We start from the raw sequence: 24,349 nt of genomic DNA, 5'->3' as shown, positions 1-24,349 counted from the left end.
ACTTCGAATAGCTACTAGAAACTATAATTATAATATTATATTTATAATATAATGTTTTTTTTATTTTTCATTATTTTTGTCACTTTTATTAATAATATATAAGATTATTTCAACATAAAATAATTAAATTAAATTTTACACTTATATAATCTTTAAATCCCCGTCAATTTTAATGCATTACCTATATTTATTTCTTTGTTTTTGGAAATTTTTTAAAACAATTCACAATTTAGAACATCTTTTGTATTTTTGTGTGTCATCGATATTTCTTCAAATATTTGCTCTATACTTAAAATATTTCAAATATGTTTCTCTCTTAATTAAGAATTAAAATCTATTTCTCTCGAAAACTGAATACTATTGTTATATGATGTTTCTCCTCAGATTAATGAGATCAGAAAGAACATTGCGGGAAAGAAAAATAATGTCACGCTTCACATTACAGGAAGGTGAGCGCGTGGCCAAGCTGCTTGGTTGCGACTGTGCCGATCTTTACAAGAACTTGCTGAAGCCAAGGATCAAGGTCGGTAACGAGTTCGTCACCCAAGGTCGTAACAAGGATCAGGTAGCCTACTCTGTGGGTGCCATGTCGAAGGCGATGTTCGACAGATTGTTCAAGTGGCTGGTGAAGAAGTGTAACGAGACCCTGGACACCAAGCAGAAGAGGCAGCACTTTATCGGTGTACTGGATATCGCTGGTTTCGAGATCTTCGACGTAAGTTTCCAAGTCACGATTCACAAATATACAAACACATATATACTTATATATATCAACACGTGATTGTCGACAATTTTTGTGTAAAATTTTTAGCAATTGATATTTTGTCACCAATTATATATTTCGTGTATAGACATTAACACAATATTTTTAGTAAAATATTGCTGTTGTACAAGATATCTCGAAAATTTGTATAATAATATTTTCTATCGATATATAGTTGGCCGATTAAAGGAACGATTAAATCGTATAATTAATAATTATTCCGTACTAAGATAAATTTAATTTTAAAAAGAGATTGTGATCGAATTTTTTGCATTTTAATTATTAAATATTTAATGTCAAATATTTTGATAAAAAGTAAACATCGCTTATACTGCTTTTTCGGCGCACAATATCGAAAAGAAAAACAACAGCTTTATTTTCTTTATTTTTTAAATTGTCGACATGATCGTGATAATGAAATCGATCGCACAGAAAAAAATAACATCGAAGATGCAAAGAATTCACGCCTTCGATCTTCACACGAACTCACTTTCTCCTACGACAAAGTCGAAAATAGGAAAGAAAGAGACTCTCGAAATCGAGAGTCACGAGAAGTAAATCGGGATTCGCATGAATTTCGAATCAATCGTATCGAACCAGTTGTCGAAAGATTCTCCTTTAGAACCCATAATTATACCTCGGTATCTCGCAGTACAACGGCTTCGAGCAGCTCTGCATCAACTTTACCAACGAGAAGTTGCAGCAGTTTTTCAATCATCACATGTTCGTGCTCGAACAAGAGGAGTACAAGAAGGAGGGAATTATCTGGCAGTTCATTGACTTTGGCATGGACTTGCTAGCTTGTATCGAGCTGATCGAGAAGGTGAACGATCGGTCTGCCCTCCTTCCCCATGCCTTTCGCGATCTCTCTAAGAGATCTATAGATCTTTGTAGATCCCTAGTTAATCGCACGATAATCTTGTCGTTGACCATTAATTTCGATAAAGTATGAATTTCTCTGAGGATAATTTAAATCTTCATAGACTCCTGGATTCCCCGAATGTTCTTATTCTTTTGGAATGCTGTGACATGCGTTTAGATATCTCGTTATCAATTCTTGAATGGATTATCTAGAATAATATATTGACAATTTTTTAAATATTTTAATGGATAATTCCTTGAATGGATAATTCCTTGAATGCCCGACTTTTGTTAAATTGTAGTAAATCCCAGCGTGAATTTAGGCGTTACGTTAATCTCCTGAAGGAATTTATATTATCCGGAATGGACTCGAGAATGTTTATTGAATTATTTTGTGATTCCTTAGACGTTCATTGCCCCTTTTCAGGTGTGCTGTAAACCCAACATAAATTTTAATGTTTTGTTAATTTTTTGAATAGTTCTGTATCATCCTAAATTGCGTCTTTAATGATTATTTATTTTTATTATCATTATTCTAATTAGAATAGTATCATTTTTCGATAAAAAGAAACGCATGACTCCGAAAAATCCCTTCTAGTCGCCCCGAATTTTTCTTGAAATGCACGTCTCGATAGAATAGCAGAATTTCTCCGATTAGGAGCCCCAAATTTTTATTAAAATGTCATGATTTGATAGGAATTGCTTTATCGAAAAGCATACTCTTAGATTTTCCGAAGAACTCTCATTTTCTCTGGTCAAAGATTCGAAGAGAGGCAGCATCAGAGGTAAAGAGATTAATTTTTCACTCAACGAACGAAGGAATGTCCAATTGTCATTATTGTCATCACCGAAACAGTGGACTTCACGTAAAGTAGACATGGTGGTTTAAAGATGATTAATCCGTCTACCGCCTTATTTTCTTGAATCAACTACATACGATGTTCAACTGTCCATTGGCAAACAGGACAGTCAAGATTATTCAAAAACCCTCTTACGTTGGTTTCCTTCCTTGATATAATTGACACAGTTGATAATTAGTAGTTGTTGGAAGTAGACTAATATTGTTGGACCCCACAAATTTGGTACTTACAAAGATATATTCCCTTTGTGAGCAAACATTTTACGTCATCCGAATCACAAATCTATGTTCAGAATAATCGATGATACTTCTCAGTTTGTATAAAAATAAAAAAATGTATATTCCAACAATTCTTCCAGTGAAAATAATTTAATAGCATAAAGTTTTAATTAATTTTGTTGATTTAATATTATGAAATATTCTTTAGTATTTAATAATTTCAAATTTTAAATTTGACTTTGAATCACTTTCTTTGTGTTTTGTGGATGTTTATGCATAAATGTATCGATTGATATTCTGTACATTGAAATCGAGACACTCTAGCAACATACAAATTTTAATCCGAAAAAGCGACCTCGTGCTAGGTCGTAGTGAGATTGAATCAGTCCCATCGATAAACGGTGCGCTATACCACCGATTCGTATTATGACACCCTATGGATTTTCGTACTGAGACCTTGATCAGCCTGAAGTTTCGAATAAATCGAAATGGTAAAATATGAATATTTTACGTTTTACGAATCTGATTTCTTATCTCATAGAGTTCGACAATTTTAATAGAGAAAAGTTAAACACAATATATACCAATATAAAAATTCAATGATAAAAATAAAAATAGATAGAACAAAATTATTTTTTCAGTCTGAAATATCTTGATGAAAAAAAAGAGTAATTTTTACGCGCGTAAAAATATTTTTAAAAATTTGATCGAGAATATTTTTATATATACATATTAATCGTTTCGAGACGAAACTTGAGGTAACTTTACAATTTTGTAAACGTGTGTAAGAAACCCTTTGTAAGTTGATCCTCGCGTGTGTAAGAAAGAAACAGGACGGCAAAATCACGAAAGCACAAAAAAGATGTGCCAAGATGCGGAGGAAAAAAAGGGAAGAAAAATATAAAATGACATATACACATATGCATGCCTATTTCTTGCTCTCGAACAGTTCAACAGCTTCGAGCAGCTCTGCATCAACTTCACCAACGAGAAGCTGCAGCAGTTCTTCAATCACCACATGTTCGTCCTCGAACAAGAGGAGTACACGAAGGAGGGCATTGAGTGGGCCTTCATTGATTTTGGCATGGACTTGCTAGCTTGTATCGAGCTGATCGAGAAGGTACAATAAGACGACAAGCGACGGATCGATCCTGGCCAACAAAAACCCGACAGACGGGTGTTCGGCCGGAAGTAAAAAAAAAATAATTCAGAGCTGAATAATGAACGAAATAGAGGATTGAGTTATTATTAGGCAAGCGGAAGTCCCTGACTATTTATCACAGATCAGAGGAAACCGCCATACTAACGCTTATTCTCTTAAAATTCAACAAAGTGATCGTCCACTGTTCTTCTTTTTTTGTATGATCATCAGCCACTTCTATTCACTTTGATTTTCCTCATCAACCATTTCTCATCCCTTGATCCTCTTCTTCCTTTTTTTCTTGTCGTCTATGTCGTCGATTTCTGATTTCGGCCGCGTGTGTTGTTTCGATGAGCGCGCATTTTGCTTAGGCTAGTTCTATTTATACATCAAAAATCAAATTTATTTAAAAAATTTAATATACTGAGGTCGTATAATTAAATTTTTACCGAGGAAATATTGACTGTAAAGCTCAAGAAAGTATAATTTGCTCTTTGCACATACTTTTTTATTTATTCAATATAATTTTATGAAAATTTGTAAAAATTGCTAAGAATTGGAAATCTTAGAAATTGAATAAATATATATAAATTGTACGGAAATTAAATTATTTAAATTATATTGAAATGAAACTTATTTGATTTATCTAACAAATTTATTCGCAGAGATTAAAGTTAAATTGAATAAAATGCATATTTTATATTTTACAAACATAAAAAAAAAATCTACTTTCTTTTAAATTAGATTTCTCAGAACTTTGAGATAAATTGAAAACGCCAGACTCTATATACATATGACACAAACATTTATATAATTTTGTAAGAGCATTCGTCTCATTGATAATAATTTTTATCTCTTTCCTCTTTCCTCCACCCTTTACCTTTTTTCTGTTCGTTGCTGTCTATCCACGTATTCCTGTCGCACGCCTATGCACATACGTGCAATTGCAAAAACGACAGTTCAACGGCTTTGAGCAACTCTGCATCAACTTTACCAACGAGAAGTTGCAACAGTTCTTCAACCATCACATGTTCGTACTCGAGCAAGAGGAGTATAAGAAGGAAGGCATCGATTGGGTGTTCATTGACTTCGGCATGGACTTGCTAGCTTGTATCGAGCTGATCGAGAAGGTATTGTCAGTTCCCCGTGAATCAAGGTTTAAAGCGGCAATTCCCTAACAGCCGGTTCCATGGACGGCGAATGAGCGAGAGATATCAAACCAAGACTTGAACGAGGAGCCGATTTCTCGCAAGGAATAGAACCTGTCAATCGCTGAACCATTGATGTTGCTTCGCCATTGACTCTTTAGCTGATTTTTCATGCTTTCACGTCTGTCATAATCTTTCTTCGTCGGCTCTTCGATGATGACGAAGAAACGCCGATCGAACTTTCCAAGGTACTTAGTACGGGTACCTAAGCCACTTTTCCCCTTTCGTCTTTTCCTCGTGATGTCTCATTCCCGTAACGGCACTGATTCGTGTCCGTGAAGAATACTCCTTCAAGATCGTTCAACGATTATAAATATTGAACGGTAGTCAGGCATTCATTATGTCTTCTTCGACAATTCACTGGGTCCGGTTCGCAATCCTGAAGAAACTGGAACGAACCGTGAAGTGAAACTTTTTTTTGGTATAACATTAATCAATGGGTTTCGAAAAAATTAAATGCGAAGTTATCGCAAGACTGAAATTAGCGAGAAATTAGCTTTGCTAGAGAAGTGAAAAGTGAGAGTTAATTTATATAACATAATTAGTGATAATTAATGACCCAGTATAATTGCGTCCCTTACCTTGTTACAAAAGCACATAGAGTGTCAATCCCGAAACTCACCCTGGAAATTTGTCCAATTAATAAATTTAATTAATTGGATAAAATTAGCTAACACGACGAATGTCGATATCACGTTAATTTATCACGTAACGGCACAAGCGAGTGTCTTTTTTCATCGAGTCATGCGACGAACTTGAAAAACATTCATCTACTTCTATTCCTTCATTATTACATAATAATGTCAATTAAGATTTAAAAATTTTACGATTAATTATCTATATTTAAAATATTTAATTGAAGATGTTTTACATGTGTATAGTTGATGTACTTTTGGAGTTGTAAATAAGAGACTTCACTCTAACGTTTCACATGTGTATAGTATTTAATTGTGATATATATTACATGACATAATTTGGTAAATAATTTAAACATATATCGCTATTTAATTTTAAAAATATAATATATAAAAATTAATCTTTAAAATATCACAAAATCTCAATTTTCTTTAAAATATATTAATTTTTGAAAATCTTATAGTTCTCTGAAATTTTTCAATTTCGACGCACGTTCGAAGATAAATTGCAAAGGTACATAGAATACACCTTATCGATGCCTTTTTGACTCGGTGTCGATTAATCTCCTTTTAACCACCCTCCCCCTTATACCCTCCGTGATCGAGCGATGAAAGTTACGAGTCGAAGTCATCGGTCGAGCGTTCTCCTCCCGTGTCATCAAACAGCATTAATGACAGCTGTTCTTCCCTGTTTTTTTTTCTCTGTTCTTCGCTTAACCCTCCCGTTCGCATGGACTCCCGTTGCTGTACCACTCGGTCGAGCAGTTCAACAGCTTCGAGCAGCTGTGCATCAACTTCACCAACGAGAAATTGCAACAATTCTTCAACCACCATATGTTCATCCTCGAGCAAGAGGAGTACAAGCGCGAGGGCATTGAGTGGACATTCATTGACTTCGGCATGGATCTCCAACAGACTATCGATCTGCTCGAGAAGGTACCGCCAGGATAGGTCGACAGATCGCGCGAGCCTGAGAGGAGGCTCGTGATTTCTTCAAATCACACACGCATACATTTTCGCTCGAGCGGCATCTTCGCTTCCTCGTCTTGCTTGTCTGCTCGATTCACTTCCTGTTCCGTCACACTTTTACTCGAGCACTGTTGTTCGTCTCTCGTGGCATCAGTCGACAGGTGGAGCACGATTTGCCGGCGCCGGGAAAATTCGAACAAACGATCAGCTGTTTAATGTCAACATATATTACAAAATATAGTTTTTTAATTTTTTTTTAAATTGATCAATTGTGAAATGAATCTCATTCACTCGACGTCACCATCTTTCGACTGTGCCGCGAGAAGTTTCAGGATCAATCGAAGGACACGCCCGATTGGACACGGACGGTGTCCTGCGCACATCTTGTTTTTTGTTTCTGTGTTTTCTCTCTTCTTATTTTTCTTTCTTTCGCTATCTTTTTCTCTCTATCTCTTCGCTGTGTGCCTGTGTGCGGCGTGGTGCATGAACAAACTTGGATGCAGTACAACGGTTTCGAGCAGTTGTGCATCAACTTCACCAACGAGAAGCTACAGCAATACTTCAATCATCATATGTTTGTGCTCGAGCAAGAGGAGTACGAGCGCGAGGGTATTGCTTGGACCTTCATCGATTTCGGGATGGACTTGGAGCCGACGATCAATTTGATCGAGAAGGTAAACCGGTCCGCGCGGGACACGGACTCGAGTCTGGATCATCAGGCTGTTGATCCAATAACTTATCTAGCAAACTACCGCTTGAATCCAGCTTGGCCGTGATTGTTTGTCAACGTTGTGTTTTCTGCCAATGTTGTTTGCCTGTGTGTATTTAATTACGTACGTATCATCTTCTTTACATCAAGATATCACGGATCTAACGCGTAAAAATACGATTAGAAATCTTTCGTTAACTCCAGAAAATTATTATTTTTTCTTTTATTTATTATTATTTTTTTATCTTCTATTTAAGAATTTGTATAACGTTGAATGGTAATTTAGATTAGAAGAAATAAATTTACTTAATACGGTTAATGAAATAAATTAAATAGTTAAACGATTATCTAAATTAAATAAATTAAGAGTCTGTATTTTTTCCTTTGTTTAAATAAATTTTGTTCAAATTATAAGTTTGCTTATCAAGTTACAGCTAAAAAATATATGTATATGTATATAATATGTTTCTCTTAAAAAATTTTATATATAATTTAAATATCAGTATTCTCTCTCTCTCTCTCTTTACGATTGTACAAAATTGCGTGATAGATCCAGCACATCATATATATCGCTGTGTACAGTGGAGATTTCGATGTGTCGGGAAAAGATGATTGCACTTTCACAATGCAGAAACATTAATAGAAATGTTAGTGAAGTGCAAAAATCATTATCGAAACATCGCTCCAAAATATATCTTTATTGTAGAATTATAGATAACGCAGTACTAAGAGTAGCGTCGAAGTTTTTTGTCTTGTACGTAGTTTACAAGATTAATTATTAATCGGCAATTAATCCATATATGAATCCATATGTATATCTTACATATATATATCCATATATCTTACATACATATATCCATACATCTTCAAGAAAGCGATTGATTAACCGAGGTAAAAGTATATTAATGACACAGTATCAAGCAAGTAGATAACAAAGTATATCAAAGAGGCATTTAGTAATTTGTTTTCAGTAAAAGTTGAGCCACTAACGAGATTTGCTGCGTGAGATATATTTTACAAATATTTTGCAGACATTTCGAAAATATCCTCTTTTTTTATAATTAACTTTGGCGTTAAATTTACCACGATTTAATAGAAAAAACGTTTACACAATTAATTCGACGAGAAAGAAATTATTATTATTATTATTATTATTATTATTATTTATATATCTATTTGCGTAACGCTACTCTTGGAAAATGCGAATTTTTCAAGATATAGCGAATTCTAATACATTTCTTCGTTTCTTTCTTCGCGTATATAGCCTATGGGTATTCTCTCCATCCTTGAGGAAGAGTCTATGTTCCCCAAGGCCACAGACAAGACCTTTGAGGAAAAGCTGAACAACAACCATCTCGGCAAGAGTCCCAATTTCCTAAAACCCAAGCCGCCTAAACCAGGCCAGCAGGCAGCCCATTTCGCGATTGGCCATTACGCCGGCAACGTATGCGACGTTCTCTCTTATTTTTTACTTTATATAAAAAAATGTTTAACATACATATATAAAAAAAAGAGAGATTTACATTATTATCTTTGTTTAACACAAGTTAATTTTGTAAAAGAATTCTATAAAATCCTATAAAAAAATGTCATTAGACTCAGCAACAATCGTATCGATCTCGATATCGATGAAATAGAAAGTTTCTTCGGGCTTCAGGTACCATATAATATCACCGGCTGGCTGGAGAAGAACAAGGACCCGCTGAACGACACGGTGGTCGATCAGTATAAGAAGTCTACCAACAAACTGCTGATAGAAATCTTCGCCGACCATCCTGGTCAATCTGGTGATGCCGGCGGCGGCGGCGGCGGCAAGGGCGGACGTGGCAAAAAGGGTGGTGGTTTCTCTACCGTATCGTCCTCCTACAAGGAGCAGCTGAACAATCTGATGACTACCCTGCGTGCCACCCAACCCCACTTCGTCCGTTGCATCATCCCCAACGAGCTGAAGCAGGCTGGCGTGATCGACTCTCACTTGGTCATGCATCAGCTGACTTGTAACGGTGTGCTTGAAGGCATTCGTATCTGTCGCAAAGGTTTCCCCAACAGGATGGTGTATCCTGATTTCAAACTACGGTGAGAATCTCTTTTTTTCAATTAAAACATTTAAATTATCTTTGCGGAAAATCGAGAAAAATCGACGATTCGAGGAAGTGAATATCTTCTAGCGTTTAAAATATTTAAATGTCTTTTATATACTATTATATATGAGCGTTAAAAATATTAATTTAATATTTTTTATTGCATTATAGATATAATATTTGTAAAACTTCTTTAATTTTTTTTAAATAATTTAAAAATAGGATTTTAAATTTTATTTTAAGAAATTTAAAAAATAGTCATCCTCAGTTTCGTCGAGCATTTGCAATGATTTTTGATTTAGAAAAATCTGCTATTTGTACTTAATCATTTCCCTGGAATTTATATTACAGAAACTCAAATTATTGAGTTACAATCTTTTTCATTAGAAAGAAAGAAAGAGAAGAGAGATGAATCTAATTATCATTATTAGATTTACTATAAAATCTCTTCTTAAACATAATAGCAGATTTTTTGACAATTATTAGATAATTTTAAAAATATTTTTATTAGATGGCTTAGTGAGGTCCTTTATTTAATTATTATTAAATGATACAAAAATGGTAAGTTTCGAGATATTTTATGGAGAAATAATTACTTATGAAATATATTCAAAAGAGTTTAAAAGAAAAATTTTTATAATTTGAGTTCTCTGTAACGTGTCATAAATTTTTCGATTAACTTCCCCAAAAGCACCAGGAAAATTTCTTAAATCGGACGTACATAGTAACTGAATTTTTATGTTGTATACCCCATGTAGTTACATGATCCTAGCACCGGCCGCAATGGCGGCCCAAAGCGATCCGAAGGTCGCTGCGGCTAAGTGTTTCGAAGCGTGCGCTCTTGATCCGGACAGCTATAGGATCGGTCACACTAAGGCTAGTTGATGATAACCCCTTAGGAATGAATTTTTGACGATTCTGTCGTCCTGTTATTTTTAAACAATATTAGACTAGAGTCACTCCACATTCAAAGAATCAATAATAGATCTCTCCACGTGGATGGTCTGAAATTTCTCGCTTTAGAGCGTCGCAAAAATATTTTTAGCATCTATAAAATGTGTGTAATAAATGGCATATTAACTGTGATTTTCAACTCTGTTGGTTTCAAAATAGTAGCATAATAATTTTGCGACAATTTAAATCAAAAGCCAATATAAGTTGATTGATAAAATTATTAACTTTTTAAATATAGAGTTGGATCTTAACAGTAAAACTGTATAATAAAAATTTATAATCAAATCAAGATTAATTTTAAATTAGTGAGATTTAAAGATGATCCACGCTGGAATCTATAAATTCAGCACGTCGCCCCCTTCATTGAATGTGACATTATTATCATATTTGATCGTGTATTCGAATGCCACCCGATTGATCGTTCAGTTTTTTCCCGTGATTCGTCTGGTAAAAGCAGATTAAATCGATAAGATTTTTCCGAATCCATTGTTTGTTTGGTACCCGATTAGATTAGAGTATCAATGTTTTAGAAAATAATACTGGATGCTAAAGATGGACCTCGATCCCCTTAAAAACATAATTTGGCGATTAGAAAGAAACGAGAGCCGATTGGAACGACAAGAAGATGTATATAAAATCTATGAATATTCGTATCTAGAACCCCTGGTATTAATTAGTTTGCACGTTTGCCTTTTCCTCCCCCTCCCCTCTTGCCTTGTATACCCCGATACCTAGGTACAAGATCTTGGCTCCGGCGGCGGTCGACAAAGCGAAAGAACCTAAGGATGCGGCCGGCGCCGTTCTGGAATCTACCGGTCTCGACCCTGATATGTACCGTCTTGGACATACCAAGGCACGTTCTCCTCCCTTTTTCCTTGCCTCCAACAATCGCAATCGTCCGACGATTAACAACGACCATCTCGAAACGCGAGTTTGAACGCGATCGACGACGATCGACGATCAAGACTATTTTAATTCGGATCGTTTTAGAATATCTCAATAGTAAATATAATAATTGATTAAAATATAAATATCATCTGGCGTGATGTAATCTTGATTACACGAACATCGCGTCGATCGCAAATAATTGTCGTCTATTGTCATTCATAATGTACTCTTAACTCATGATACGTCAATGTTCCTGGATGGTAGAATGACGTAAAAATGACGATATTAAAGCGCGAGAATTCCGAGAGAAACACTATTTCAATATTTTGATTTCTTATATTATTATCTTTTTTATTTTTAAAAATAATTTATTTGAAGATACGATAGTGATGTTTTTTGTCGAGCTTTTAATTTATGTTAAAATTTTACAAATTCTCGAAAAAACTGGCGCTTTAATTCGTTAGAGATCAACACCGTGAGGATCTCCCTAATTAAAGTACCCTGGAAAGATATTATTCATTACCCTTTGCTTCTTGCCCTTTTCTCCTCTAAAATATATTCTCGATTCTACAGCAACGAGAACCATAATACAATAAGTCTTTAACCTGGCGTGGTTCTTTGTTTTCTGTCTGTTTTTTGTGAACACACACATGACACCATCAATATGTATGAATACACCAAACCACATATACTTGACAACGATGGTCGGCCACGAACGCAGATACAAAATTCTGTGCGCCAATGCCGTCCCAGAGCCTTGCGAGCCGCAAAAGGCCACCCAGATCATCTTGGACACGATCAATCTGGAGAGTGATCAGTACCGCTTGGGTCACACTAAGGTATCAGACACCTGTTGTGGTCCACGTTGTGACAAAAATGTCACGACGCACTATTGCAAACTTACGAGCAACTTACAAATGTCACGAAGACGCCCGCAGGATGTATCGGATATTCTGCGGATATCTTTTAGACTATAATCTGGTTCTTACATCGTCGACGATTTATTTGCCAACATTAAACCAATAGGTAAAATTAGATATTTAAATTTTTTAAATTAAAAAATTTGACAAATTGTAATTTGAAAATAAAAAATTCAACAGAGTACAGAAAAATATTTAAATCATTAAAATTTTAAAGTTAAAATAAAAGTAAATTTTAAGATTCGATGCTTCGAGATTCCAGGAATCTCAGAATATTTTCTATATTGATATTCTTTCATTTTGTTGTATTTATATTCTTTTCGAATAATTTATATGGACGTTGGCTATTAAATGTCGCCGAAAACTAATTTAATATTACGCGGCTTCGGCAATTAACCATCTTACAGCCTCATTCGAGTAACGACAAGCTAATGAGGAGCTCTATCATCAGTTACGCTAACAAAGGATACCTTTGCCAAATCAATTTTCAGCGTGGTATAATCCCTCAACAAGTGTGAAGCAATCTCTGTTCACCTCCTATCGTCGAATAACGATCCTCTTTCTAAGCTAAAAGTGGCATGGAAGGCCAGTTTGTGGAATTAATTAAGACGATGTACCATGATTATCTCTCTTTCAATAAGATATCATAAAATAAATAAAAATTAAATCATCTATCCGATGAGATTATTTAACTATAATATTTGTGTAACTATTTGTAAAATTTTTAGCTAAATCAATTTTTTGAATTTTAATTTAGATCATCACAAAAAAATTTCCGAAGAGATCTTTACTAGATTTCTTTAAATCGACTACTATAAATTTCATTGATTATTACAAATTATAGATCGGTTATTACTCATGATATAGGATCGATAATCGAGGTACATCATCTCGAAGGATCGTTACGTTGAACAATATCTCAATGTTTTATTTTCTTTTTATCTCTCAAAAAATAGGTATTCTTCCGTGCTGGAGTCCTGGGTCAGATGGAGGAACTTCGTGATGAGCGTCTCAGCAAGATCGTGTCTTGGATGCAGGCCTACATCAGAGGTTATTTGTCTCGTAAAGATTACAAGAAGCTCCAAGAGCAACGCATCGCCCTCCAGGTCGTCCAGAGAAACCTGAGGAAATACCTCCAACTCCGCACCTGGCCGTGGTGGAAGTTGTGGCAGAAGATCAAGCCTCTGCTCAATGTCACTCGTATCGAGGACGAGATGGCCGTAAGTGTTTCTTCGACATATCCTTTGCACATGAATTATTTAGCTCAAAGAAAATTATTATTAAGACATTGAGTTTGATTGATTTCTTTTGTTCAAATTTTTGCAATTTTTTGTCGTTAAAATACACCTATTTGATTCAATTTTTATTTATCTTATTCGGCTAAAAGAAATATTATATTGAAAAAACAAATTAATACTTGATTTAATTTGAGAAAAATCGAGTTCTCTTAAAAAAATCTCATAAAGAGTTTTTTCCAATGTATTTACGTAATTAATTAATTACGACAATACATTTTTTATAAACTTGATACTATATTATATCTAAGGCAATAAATAGCAACTAAGGTACTCGATCAGCACTTTAAGGATTACGAGAACGATAAAGATTTTAATTTTTTCTTATACATTGTTTTCTCGTTATATTAAATAGTTCAGAATAGATGCTATTTGTATTTTTTCTCATTCTCAGTTTTTAATATCTCTATTTTATTTTAATTTTATTTTTATATACAGTTCTCAATATATTCGCCTTGATTTAATTAATTTCAATTTAATAATTTAATTGTTTTTTTTTCAAGCATATTATTTATAAAGTTTCTTTTTGGATGCTTTAAGTGAATTTTACGAATTATGAACTTTTTCTCTAAATTATGCAATTCTTACTCTGAACTTTTTAATTATGTAGAGGAATGATAAATTATGGTTAATGGTTGTTAACATTCACTACTTCAGAGAAAGTATTGCAAAAGAGAAACGTTCGTTCTGCGAAAATCAATAATTCATTGAAGGCTGCTAGAGTTTGGCAAAATAAAGCTTCAACTTGATGCTGATTTACGACTGGAGTTTCGTGCTTAACTGTGCCACCTTGCGCTCCAATTCGTCCGTGGAATTTGTTTCTTCTTTTGCTCGGCTCATAACGACTCCAGTTTCCAGACGTACGCGTTTATTTATTCGCTGCCTGGTCTTCCCGTTTTCGCAGTTTGCCTTCTCGCGCAAACTCACGATCAGCTTCAAATAGGCATTTCTTCGAAATCGAATTTTTTTACATACTTCGTTTACTCTCGTAATACTTCGTAATTCGGATTTACAGCATACTTTTTTCTTTAAATTTTTTAAATTAAATTTATATTTATAAAACACGCGATATATTTGTCTTTTTTAATTTATTTTTTAGATGTAATTTTAGAAGAAAGGAAAAAAGTTGTGTCGAATTTAATATTCTGAGATTTATACTTAAAAAATTTTACATTTTTTAATATATATATATATTTTTAAAAAATTCAGAAAAAAATTGGCCACATAAATTCATCTTTTCTTATTTATTTGTTTAAAATTATTAATATGCCGTTATTTTTTTCGAGTTTTATTTATTTCTCAAAAATAATACTTGTTTTGATAAAAAAATAGCTTCTGTTAAATTTTTTTAGCGAATTTTATTTGGATGTCAAAGCGTATTATACTTATTTTATATTTCGCGAAATCTTGGCAACGAAAAATTTCTCTTCGATCTCGCAAAATCTGCAAAGAAATTTCAAGCCACCCTTTTGGAACATCGCTTCTAATTTTGTCAACCTTCTGGTTTTCCTCTACTTCTCCTCTTTGCGTTGTGTGCCGAACTGTTTATATTTTCAACTCTATAATCCCGAATTAACGAGAAGATTAGAAGAATCCGTGTAGGTTTTCGTTCTCCAGTTCAGTTCACTGATATCGCTAAGATCCCGAATTAGAAGCATAATAAAGGCAACCGGCGGTGAATCAACGTTCGATCATGTTACCGGAGCGGTTTCTTATTAATAGACACGGCTCTTCCGAAAAGAATTACACAATTATTCGTCCTTCAGAGACGAGACCTAGGATACACACGATCACCACATTGACTCCTCTGGAATGCCGTCGTTTCTAATTTCGTCTAAAGGTGCATTCGTTCTTATATCTCTATATATTTGAATGTCGATTCCTTTCCTCAAAATTGAATTTCAAGTCAATATTAAATTCAACATTTAGCTTAATATTTTGCTAATGAATTCTTCTGTGAATGAATTATATTATCGAATCTGTTTCGCTCTTTTTGGACTTTTACAAAAACGTTTAATTTTATTAATTTTTTAATAATTTAATTTAGATCTATTTTCATATAGAGTATATTAGTACATGTATATATTATTTATACAACAAGATTTTTGTAACAATTATATTTTTTTTTTAAATAAAATTTTTATTTTTAAAAACATTGACAGAATCTGAATAAAAATCTTGTGACAAAAGAAATTTGAAACAGAAAAGTTATTATAGAGACTCAAAGAACTTTTCAATTCTAAGTGAGCTCGAATGTACCTTCGGACATCTTCGCTCACACTCGGTGATCCACTTATCCACTTTACACCTTCTGGAGCCGCCAAAAAGGGGATGGCCGCTGGAGAGAGTGCGCGGCGGTCCTTTCAGATCGCTTCTAATTCCGTCCAAGACCGATCCCCTTCTCGACGTAACTTGTTCCCTTCCTCTCTTCTATCCTCACCCCTCAGAAATGGTATAGCGAATCGGTTATAAATATTTTTACGCGTCAGTGTGCGTGTGTATATGTGTGTGTGGCGAGGCGCCACTGGAGTGGGGACGCCCACGATCAGGATCGTCGCTCTGATCGCTCCTTACTCGCCGGCGGAAACGGTTACGGGTAGAGGGACACGGGTAGAAAAGTTGGGCTTCGACCGATGCCGGGACCAGTTGGACTCGCGACCTCGCGCCGACCCCTTCGAAATTACGCGAAGTCCATCCGACGACGAACAAAGAGGGAGGTAGCCTCGCACCCTCTCGCATGCCCCACATTCTTATTCGCATTTGTCGTATAAATTACACATAGGTGTGTCCGGGTCTGTCTCGATATCTCGAGATACGAAAGTAGGGACTCGCATCCGAGTCTCGCGTGCTGTTTTTCCTTTCGTTTGTTCGAGCAATCGAGCCTCGCCCTCAATCTAGATCACTCACTACGTTCGATCGATCGAATCTTGTCGGGGATCCTTCTTGCGCGACGAAGATCCCCGTATTTTTTTTCCCATTCCGTATCCCCGCGAGAATAAAAATCGAAATCGACTGTAAATCGCGTGTGCATTCCTCGGTTCATTTCTCCGAGGGTGATCAATTATGGGCGACACGGTGCTGATCGAGAAACCAAGCTCGCTGGTGAACGGCGGTACATACGAAGATAAAATGGCCTCGTTGCAGGCGCTGGAAGAGAAAGCCAGGAAGGCCCAGGAAGCTTTCGAGAAGGAGGAGAAGATGCGCAAGGAGCTGGAGGACTTGAACTCCAAGCTCCTCACCGAGAAGACCAACCTGCTGCGCCAACTGGAGGGTGAGAAGGGCTCGCTCTCCGATTACCAGGAGAAGTCCTTGAAATTGGGCGCGCAGAAAGCCGATCTCGAGTCACAGCTTCAGGTGAGAATAATTCGTATCGATTTTTAAATGAAAATTTCTCGAACAACAATTATTTATTCACTAGCAATTTTTTCACGAATTATCATTATTAAAATTTATTAACAATTGTAAACTCAAAAATCTTCTCTAAAAATTATTAACTTTAATTATATTGCAATTTTTAATTATTAACTTTAATTATATTACAAACTTGAAAAGCTTGCTATTATAACTGTCGTAAAAATTTGTGCAAAATTTTAATTTGCATAAATAAAAAATCGGAAAATATATTTTGAGAGAAATAATGATAGAGTTTTTAATACAATGAAATTTTTTCATTATGATATTTTTAGTTTTTGTAATTGATTATTATAATTTTCGACAATTGAAGACGATATATAGAAAATAAAATAATTTTTGCTTTTTTAATTTGTATAAAAAGATAACATTGTTGAAAATTATTAAAAATGATTTTATAATAATCATATTTTTGTTAATATATCGATAATGTATAATTATTATATATATAATAATTATTATATATAATAATTAGCATAGTTATAACTGTTAATTAAAATAGAAATTCTATATGGAAGAATTTGTCGAGAATAGCAAAAAGCGATGATTAGTTATAAAAATCACGAATAAAATTATTTTTGAGTTTATTCGCGAGTGGCGCAAGCTATAAGTTAGTTAATTGCGAAGGGCAGAAAGTAATATAATTAGCGGCATAATTAGCACAGTGGCGCAAGCTGCGAGTAAATTAATATCGAAGGGCGAGAAGCCATATAATTAGCATCATCGCACATAGATGACTATAATTCATTCAGTTGCATCTATTAAATTATATTCGATTAATAAATTTCAAATTAAATTAAAATACTAAACAGTATTATAATATTATAATAGTAATATTAATATTATATAGACAAAGTATGACGTTAATAAAAAAGAAATTTTATTAAAGAGAGGAACTCATAACTATATATATATGTATAGTTTAAAAATGTTTTCTGTTAAGAAAGATATATTAGGGAATTTCGAAACTTGATAAAAAGATTTCGTATATGTGTTCATATTCTTACGATTGAAATTTCTCCCTTTTTCTCCGCGGAATTCACAGTTGTATTAAATTACCGCGAGTCACTCGTAGATCCTTTCTAGAAGACGAAGAGCAGGAGAGATTTTTCAGAAGAACGTAGTTTAAATCGGGATGCCATTAATTGTCAGCGGGAGGGAGTGTTTTCGTGATTTAAATCGGCTCGAATTACGCGGCGGATTACGGTTTCCACAGGCGCGCGAGGCAGCGCGACAAAGTAGTGGAGGCGCGGAATTAGTCAGACGCGCTATTTTTCTTCGTGCTGAGCGCGACGCGTCATCCGGTTACGCGGACGCTTATATATATTCGGTCATATCGAGGCTGCTAAAATTATTATAAACGTACGTGAGCGTTTACGCGATTTTATTATATCTTTCCGTCATTTAACATCGCGTACAAACGACACTTGTCGAGAAACTTTAACAAATGTTCTTCCTTCTCACATCTTTCCGGAGATTTCAACGCTAACATTTTCAATCTCCTCCGAGATAGAGGAATTTTTTAATAAACGGTGAATCGCTCGTGATACATTTCTTTTGACTGTGAAGACTTTTTTAAAGGAGCTGATTAAAAATATTAATATTTAGAAAATTGTATAGAAAGTAAGTAGTGCAATTTTAAGTATAATAATCATATGGTTTTTTTTATTCTTTTGTGCGATGAAATTTACGACAAAATTTGAATTTTTGAAGGCACATGTCTGGTATTCATTTTTCTTTCTTTAATTGTCTGGTATTCATTTTTCTTTTGACTTAATTAATTCGCTATCTTAAATATCTCTCCTTGCAGTAATTAGAGCTCGAGCTTTAAATAATATATGATCATTTTGGGATTGGGTTCCCGAGAATTTCCTCGCATTACGTTCCACGATAATTTTATATATATTTTCCTCGCTGTTTCTCTTCGTTGTAAATACACGTTAGAGGAAGCTGAGAGAACGCCGAAATTTTGGACGATCGCGTCGGAGTGGAAACGCAGTATTTATATCCTATAGTAAGCACGCATACAAACGCGTGCTGGAGAAGAGGTCATAACTTCTTGAAGGCGTCGCTCGCAGAAAATAGACGAGTCGTGATCGTGACTAGAATTTCAGCTTCTCTCTCTCAATCTCTCTCTTTCCTTGTCTCTCTTTCTCTCCAGCCGGATTCCAGGCTGACTATTTTTAACGATGCCTTTTAAACATTCTCTTAAGAATCGCGGTTATTCCGACCCGTCATCGCCTGTCATCGCGACGCTCTTCGACGATTGTCGTTGTTTCTTAACATCTATCGTTCGTCGCTCTTCAACGAGTGATTTAATAATCCATCTCGATGAAATTAGATAGAAGAATATTTAAAAAATAGAATATTTTAAAATCACTAAAAATATTAAATAAGAAATGTGAGTCATAGTTATTTGCAGATACAATGTATATAAATATAGAAGTGATATCACAATATAATCATGATAATTGTTTATAAATTATAATATCTGATTATGTATTATAAATTATTAGAAAATTATAAAAGAATAATTTGTTTGTTAGAGATTTTTCTTACTCTATCCAGAGTATTTGGCATTTATCGATTCATCGATTATATTATTGAGATTATTATAAGCATTCTTTACCATTTATTTATGCTTAATCTCGATTTATTTGTCTCAGCTTATTTAATTTTTATTCTACTTTTTAAAATATTTTGTTAATTTATTTTTATTGTCATTACCAATTTAAATGTGGTTTTTGTTTCTTCGGCTCGTCTCTACTTCTATCAAATTACCATAACTGTCAAAAGCGGCTGTTTCACTTTCGTTAAGCGAGCTAATATCGCGATCGCGCGTGGCGCCTATTAAAAGCTCGTACATCGAGTTCATCGCGATTGACCTGGTCGATGTTGAGAGAGATTCTCTCGCGATCATAGAGGCGGAAGGCTACGACCGCGTTATGTTCGACACCATTTACGGTTAGGCGATGCAGGAAGAAGGAAGAGGGGAAAAGAACGAAGAGAGAAAGAGAGAGAGAGAGGACACGTGCAGCAAATTTAGCAGATCCCAGATTCCAGGTTATTAAAAGTGGGCGGCGGCTTTAAAAGCGCGCTGGAGAGTGGAGATGAGAGAAAACGAAGGAGGTAACAGGTGTACGGTATATTTATATGCATGTTACCTCGTGCATACGCGTGCGTCATAATCATGCAGCCGTATCTCCTTCACTGCCCGTGATCTCTTCATCATCGCCGACGAGGCCCGTGTCATCATCATCAATTTTTCCATCTTGCCTTCCACGTGGTCGATGCGTTGCACCAGATTATTTCTTAAGTAGAAGAAGAGATAATTTCTTTCGATATTGTGGCATCTTTTCTTTCTTTTTTTTTTCTTCCTTTGTCTTCTCCTTTATGAACTTCTTTGCCAGACTTAATTAATTAGTTAAAATGATTGTTTCTCTTTCCCAAAATGTATGTTTTAATTTTTCCTGAACATCGATTAAGAAGACATGAACATATGTTCTTCATTTCCCATCATCTTTTTTTTTTCTTATTCATCAGGTTTTTTTCTTGAAACGTCCGTACTTTGGCAAGAAATATGTAGAAGAAAGAAATTTGTGAGAAATACCAAATTTTTCTCTCGACAAATATAGACTCGGCTAGCCGAATCAGCTAACGGACTGAACGATGAAGAGATAAGCGCGATGAACGAGGAGATTGATCGCATCGCGTCGGCCGGGACGTCGTGCCAATATTCTTTGCCCCCGCATTAACTAATATTAGGCGTTTGTATGTGTATAAGCCCTGCAATTGCACGTCATTGCCAATTAATCGCGAACCCGTACACCCGAGCAAGAAAAATGCATTCTTGATGAAGGGGACTTGGCGCGCATCAAAGGATGTTCCAGCGAGATAAATCTTATATGTAAATCTGTCATCGACCTAAATACTGCTTTTGTAAAAAATCTTGTGATTATGTCATCTTAAAGAAATAAAATAAAATTCACTCTCTGATAGTCACATAATCTTTTTAAAGACATCATATCTATAATACTAATATTAACGAATAGAAATAAACTAAAACGTTAATGGAACATTAATAAATAGAATGGAATAATAATGTGTGCAAAGAATAATACTATAAAATAAAATTATTTTAAAAAATAAAGAAATAAAGTAGAATATTAAATAATAGAAGATGCGATATTAAAATATTAAAATATAAATATAATATATAAAATATAAATGAGATATTTACAAAATAAGTAAAATCGAATATATCTAAAAAAATAATTTAAAACCTGGAAATATAAGTACATAAAATCATACATATGTGTACACTAGACAATAATACATAAAAAATATTTAAAGAAATACTGTCAATTTATTTAAATATTTTTCACTTGCATAGGATCTCAGCGAGAGATTCAAGGAAGAGGAAGATGCGAGGAACAACCTCTTCCAGAACAAGAAAAAACTCGAACAGGAAGTGTCTGGCCTGAAGAAAGATATTGAGGATCTCGAACTAAACCTGCAAAAATCCGAACAAGATAAAGCGACGAAAGATCACCAGATCAGGAATCTAAACGACGAAATTTCCCATCAGGACGAGCTCATCAACAAGCTCAACAAAGAGAAGAAGAACCAGGGTGAAGTCAACCAGAAGACCGCCGAGGAGCTCCAGGCCGCCGAGGATAAGGTCAATCACCTCAACAAAGTCAAGCTCAAGCTCGAACAGACTCTTGACGAACTCGAGGACTCCCTCGAACGTGAGAAGAAATCACGGTAAGCGAATTCAATGCATTTGATAATCAAAAATCTCTCTACAGAATGTTCAAGAATCACTATAATTTATTTTAATTTTTTAATTCATTTTTTTCTTAAAGAAAATTTAATTAATAATCTATTTTTTACGCGCGCAAAATTAATTTTGTAATAATATATTACAAAATATTTTTAGAAAAAAAAACAAAAAATATTGCAGTGATAACAAAGATATTTATATAATTCGTTGAAATTTAATTTATGCAGTGCCGACGTCGAGAAGGCAAAGAGGAAGGTGGAAGGCGATCTGAAACTCACACAGGAAGCCGTCGCCGATCTTGAAAGAAATAAGAAGGAACTCGAACAGACTATCCAACGCAAAGACAAGGAACTCTCATCCTTGACCGCCAAGCTCGAGGACGAGCAATCCCTTGTCGGCAAACTGCAGAAGCAGATCAAGGAACTGCAGGCTCGAATTGAAGAACTTGAGGAAGAGGTATGCCAAGAAAAATGTACTTTACAACTTTCCAAAATTTTCAGCTTTGAAAAAAAAAAACGAAAAAGAAATATCTTAATTCACTGAATCTTTTTAAGTTTATATCTTTTAATTATTCTTGAAAAATTTTATAAAAATTAACATTCTCTAATTTATCAAATTTTTAATCCATGTAAAAAATACTTCGAAAAAAATTGAATTTTGAAGTTGATTACATCAAATTTTGGGAATTAGTTAAAAGATATTAATTAAAAAATAAATCAGATTTTTGTCTTTTATACGATGATTTGAGTATATCACTCTCGCCGTAACTATGGAAGTATAATAACGTCTGAGCATTTTTCTCTTCAAGATCGAGGCGGAACGCGGTGGACGTGCCAAGGCCGAGAAGCAGCGCAGCGATCTTGCTCGCGAGCTCGAGGAACTTGGTGAACGTCTGGAGGAAGCCGGCGGTGCTACTTCCGCTCAGATCGAGCTGAACAAGAAGCGCGAGGCTGAGCTGAGCAAGCTCCGCAGGGATCTTGAAGAGGCCAACATCCAGCACGAATCTTCCCTGGCCAGCCTGCGCAAGAAGCACAATGACGCTGTCGCCGAGATGGGCGAGCAGATCGACACCCTCAACAAGCTTAAGGCTAGGTGAGTTCATCAGACTTGATTCCCTTCCTTTCTTATGAAGAGAAATAATAGAATTTTTGAATTTTTTTATCTTTATCAATTTTTTTATCTTTATCAAAATTTTATTTCTAAATTTAAATTTGACGGGGAGAGAGATTGGGAACAACATGGTTTGATAACAATAATTATAATTTAAAGATTTTTTAATTTTTTCATTCGACAAATGATAATAAAATTTAGAATATTTTTATTGAGAGAAATTTATACCGCATCGTAAATGGTGAATGGAGCAGTTTTAATTTTTTGATATTGACGACTATTAGATCTTCGTTGAAAATAAAAATGTAAAAGCAAGAACGGAGGACTTTAACGTAATATTTGCGATAGAGCCGAAAAGGGTCGACACGACATCCACTCCGAGCTGAACAATTCGCGCGCTCTCACGGATCAAGTTTCGCGAGAGAAGGTATTTGAAAATGAGAAAGAGATATGAAGAGAATGTTCCTCGTGCATCTTGTCGAATTTTTAGATAATTTCTAATCTCGGACTTCTTGTACGCCCCCCTCGTGATAATTTTCTTGATTTATAAAACATATGTGATTATCCAAGTGGAATGCTATATTTTAGAAAGATATGTCTTGTTGCCCGAATTGTCATGTTGTGTCACGAATGCTGGATTAAATATTCAATGTCTATTAAAACATGCAAAAATATATTAAATTTCAGTTAACAATCAGATGAAAATAAAGGAATAAATAAAAATAAATTAAATTAAATTAAAGGGGAATAAATAAATTATGAAAATATAAATTCGTTATCTTTTTAATTAGACAAAAATATCTGTACGTCAAAAAACATTGCAGATATTTTCAAATAAATATATTTGCAAATATATTAGTAATTAATTTCTCGAATTTGGATTAAATTAATTAAAAATTTCAATTTTAATCCAATTTTAAATATTGAATTAAATTATGATTCTTATTTATTAGGTATTCATTTTTCATCACTGATCAGATTACTTATATATTTTATATCTTTGTTACGAAAAATAATGACGAATTACAATAAGATAATTTGATCTGGCATTCCGGAATGTGCAAATCGAAAATTTGCGTTATTGTCATTCATCTGTGATCCCTTCAATTGTTTCCGTGTCGATTGTCAGGGTCGAGAAGGAGAAGGTACAATACTACAGCGAGTGCAACGACTTGCGCACGTCTTGCGACCACTTGAGTAACGAGAAGGTAAGGGCTCGATCCCGTTAATAATATCCGGATTAACGCGACTAATAGCTTCCGCTAGGTGCAGAAACGCAGCCACGACAATCTACTTCCGGATCTATCTCTTTTCCCAAGATCATTCGTGAATCATTTATTTGACGAGTGACGAGTGAGTCGATAGTCCCCGCTTGCTCAGCATCGCTTGCGTATATGTGTGTAAAAGATGCGAGCTTGCCTTTCGTGTCTTATTCATCGTATTATCACGACTGAAAAAATAAGGAATTTTCGAAAAAAGACATTTTTTATATTAGAGAAAATTGATAGACTAGAGCGTTTTTTTTTTCTTTGAAAAATTT

General features: G+C 34.6%; 1 protein-coding gene across 31 annotated transcripts in view; it reads left to right on the top strand.

The window, feature by feature from the left end:
- Mhc (myosin heavy chain) overlaps positions 1-24,349 on the top strand; it is a 50,709-nt gene that overhangs the window by 18,859 nt on the left and 7,501 nt on the right. For 8 of the 31 annotated variants that reach the window (XM_083045852.1, XM_083045843.1, XM_083045839.1 and 5 more), the window contains exons 10-20: positions 446-715; positions 4,803-4,973; positions 8,629-8,808; positions 9,022-9,440; positions 11,135-11,252; positions 13,164-13,427; positions 16,647-16,856; positions 21,307-21,680; positions 21,927-22,155; positions 22,508-22,791; positions 23,939-24,017. In XM_083045852.1, the coding sequence (XP_082901978.1) occupies positions 446-715; positions 4,803-4,973; positions 8,629-8,808; positions 9,022-9,440; positions 11,135-11,252; positions 13,164-13,427; positions 16,647-16,856; positions 21,307-21,680; positions 21,927-22,155; positions 22,508-22,791; positions 23,939-24,017 (2,598 nt within the window). Of the gene's footprint in view, positions 1-445; positions 716-3,651; positions 3,823-4,802; positions 4,974-6,451; positions 6,623-8,628; positions 8,809-9,021; positions 9,441-10,203; positions 10,322-11,134; positions 11,253-12,008; positions 12,127-13,163; positions 13,428-16,646; positions 16,857-21,306; positions 21,681-21,926; positions 22,156-22,507; positions 22,792-23,938; positions 24,018-24,349 lie in introns of all 31 variants that reach the window. The other 23 variants (XM_083045849.1, XM_083045848.1, XM_083045853.1 and 20 more) reach the window with 7 other exon arrangements.

Source organism: Prenolepis imparis, unplaced genomic scaffold, assembly GCF_030444845.1.
Source record: "Prenolepis imparis isolate NDT839.2.m4 unplaced genomic scaffold, iyPreImpa1.0 SCAF_9, whole genome shotgun sequence".
Taxonomy (NCBI): Eukaryota; Metazoa; Arthropoda; class Insecta; order Hymenoptera; family Formicidae; genus Prenolepis; species Prenolepis imparis.
The sequence above is the reverse complement of the archived record's forward strand: the minus strand, read 5'-3'. Positions and strand labels throughout refer to the sequence as shown.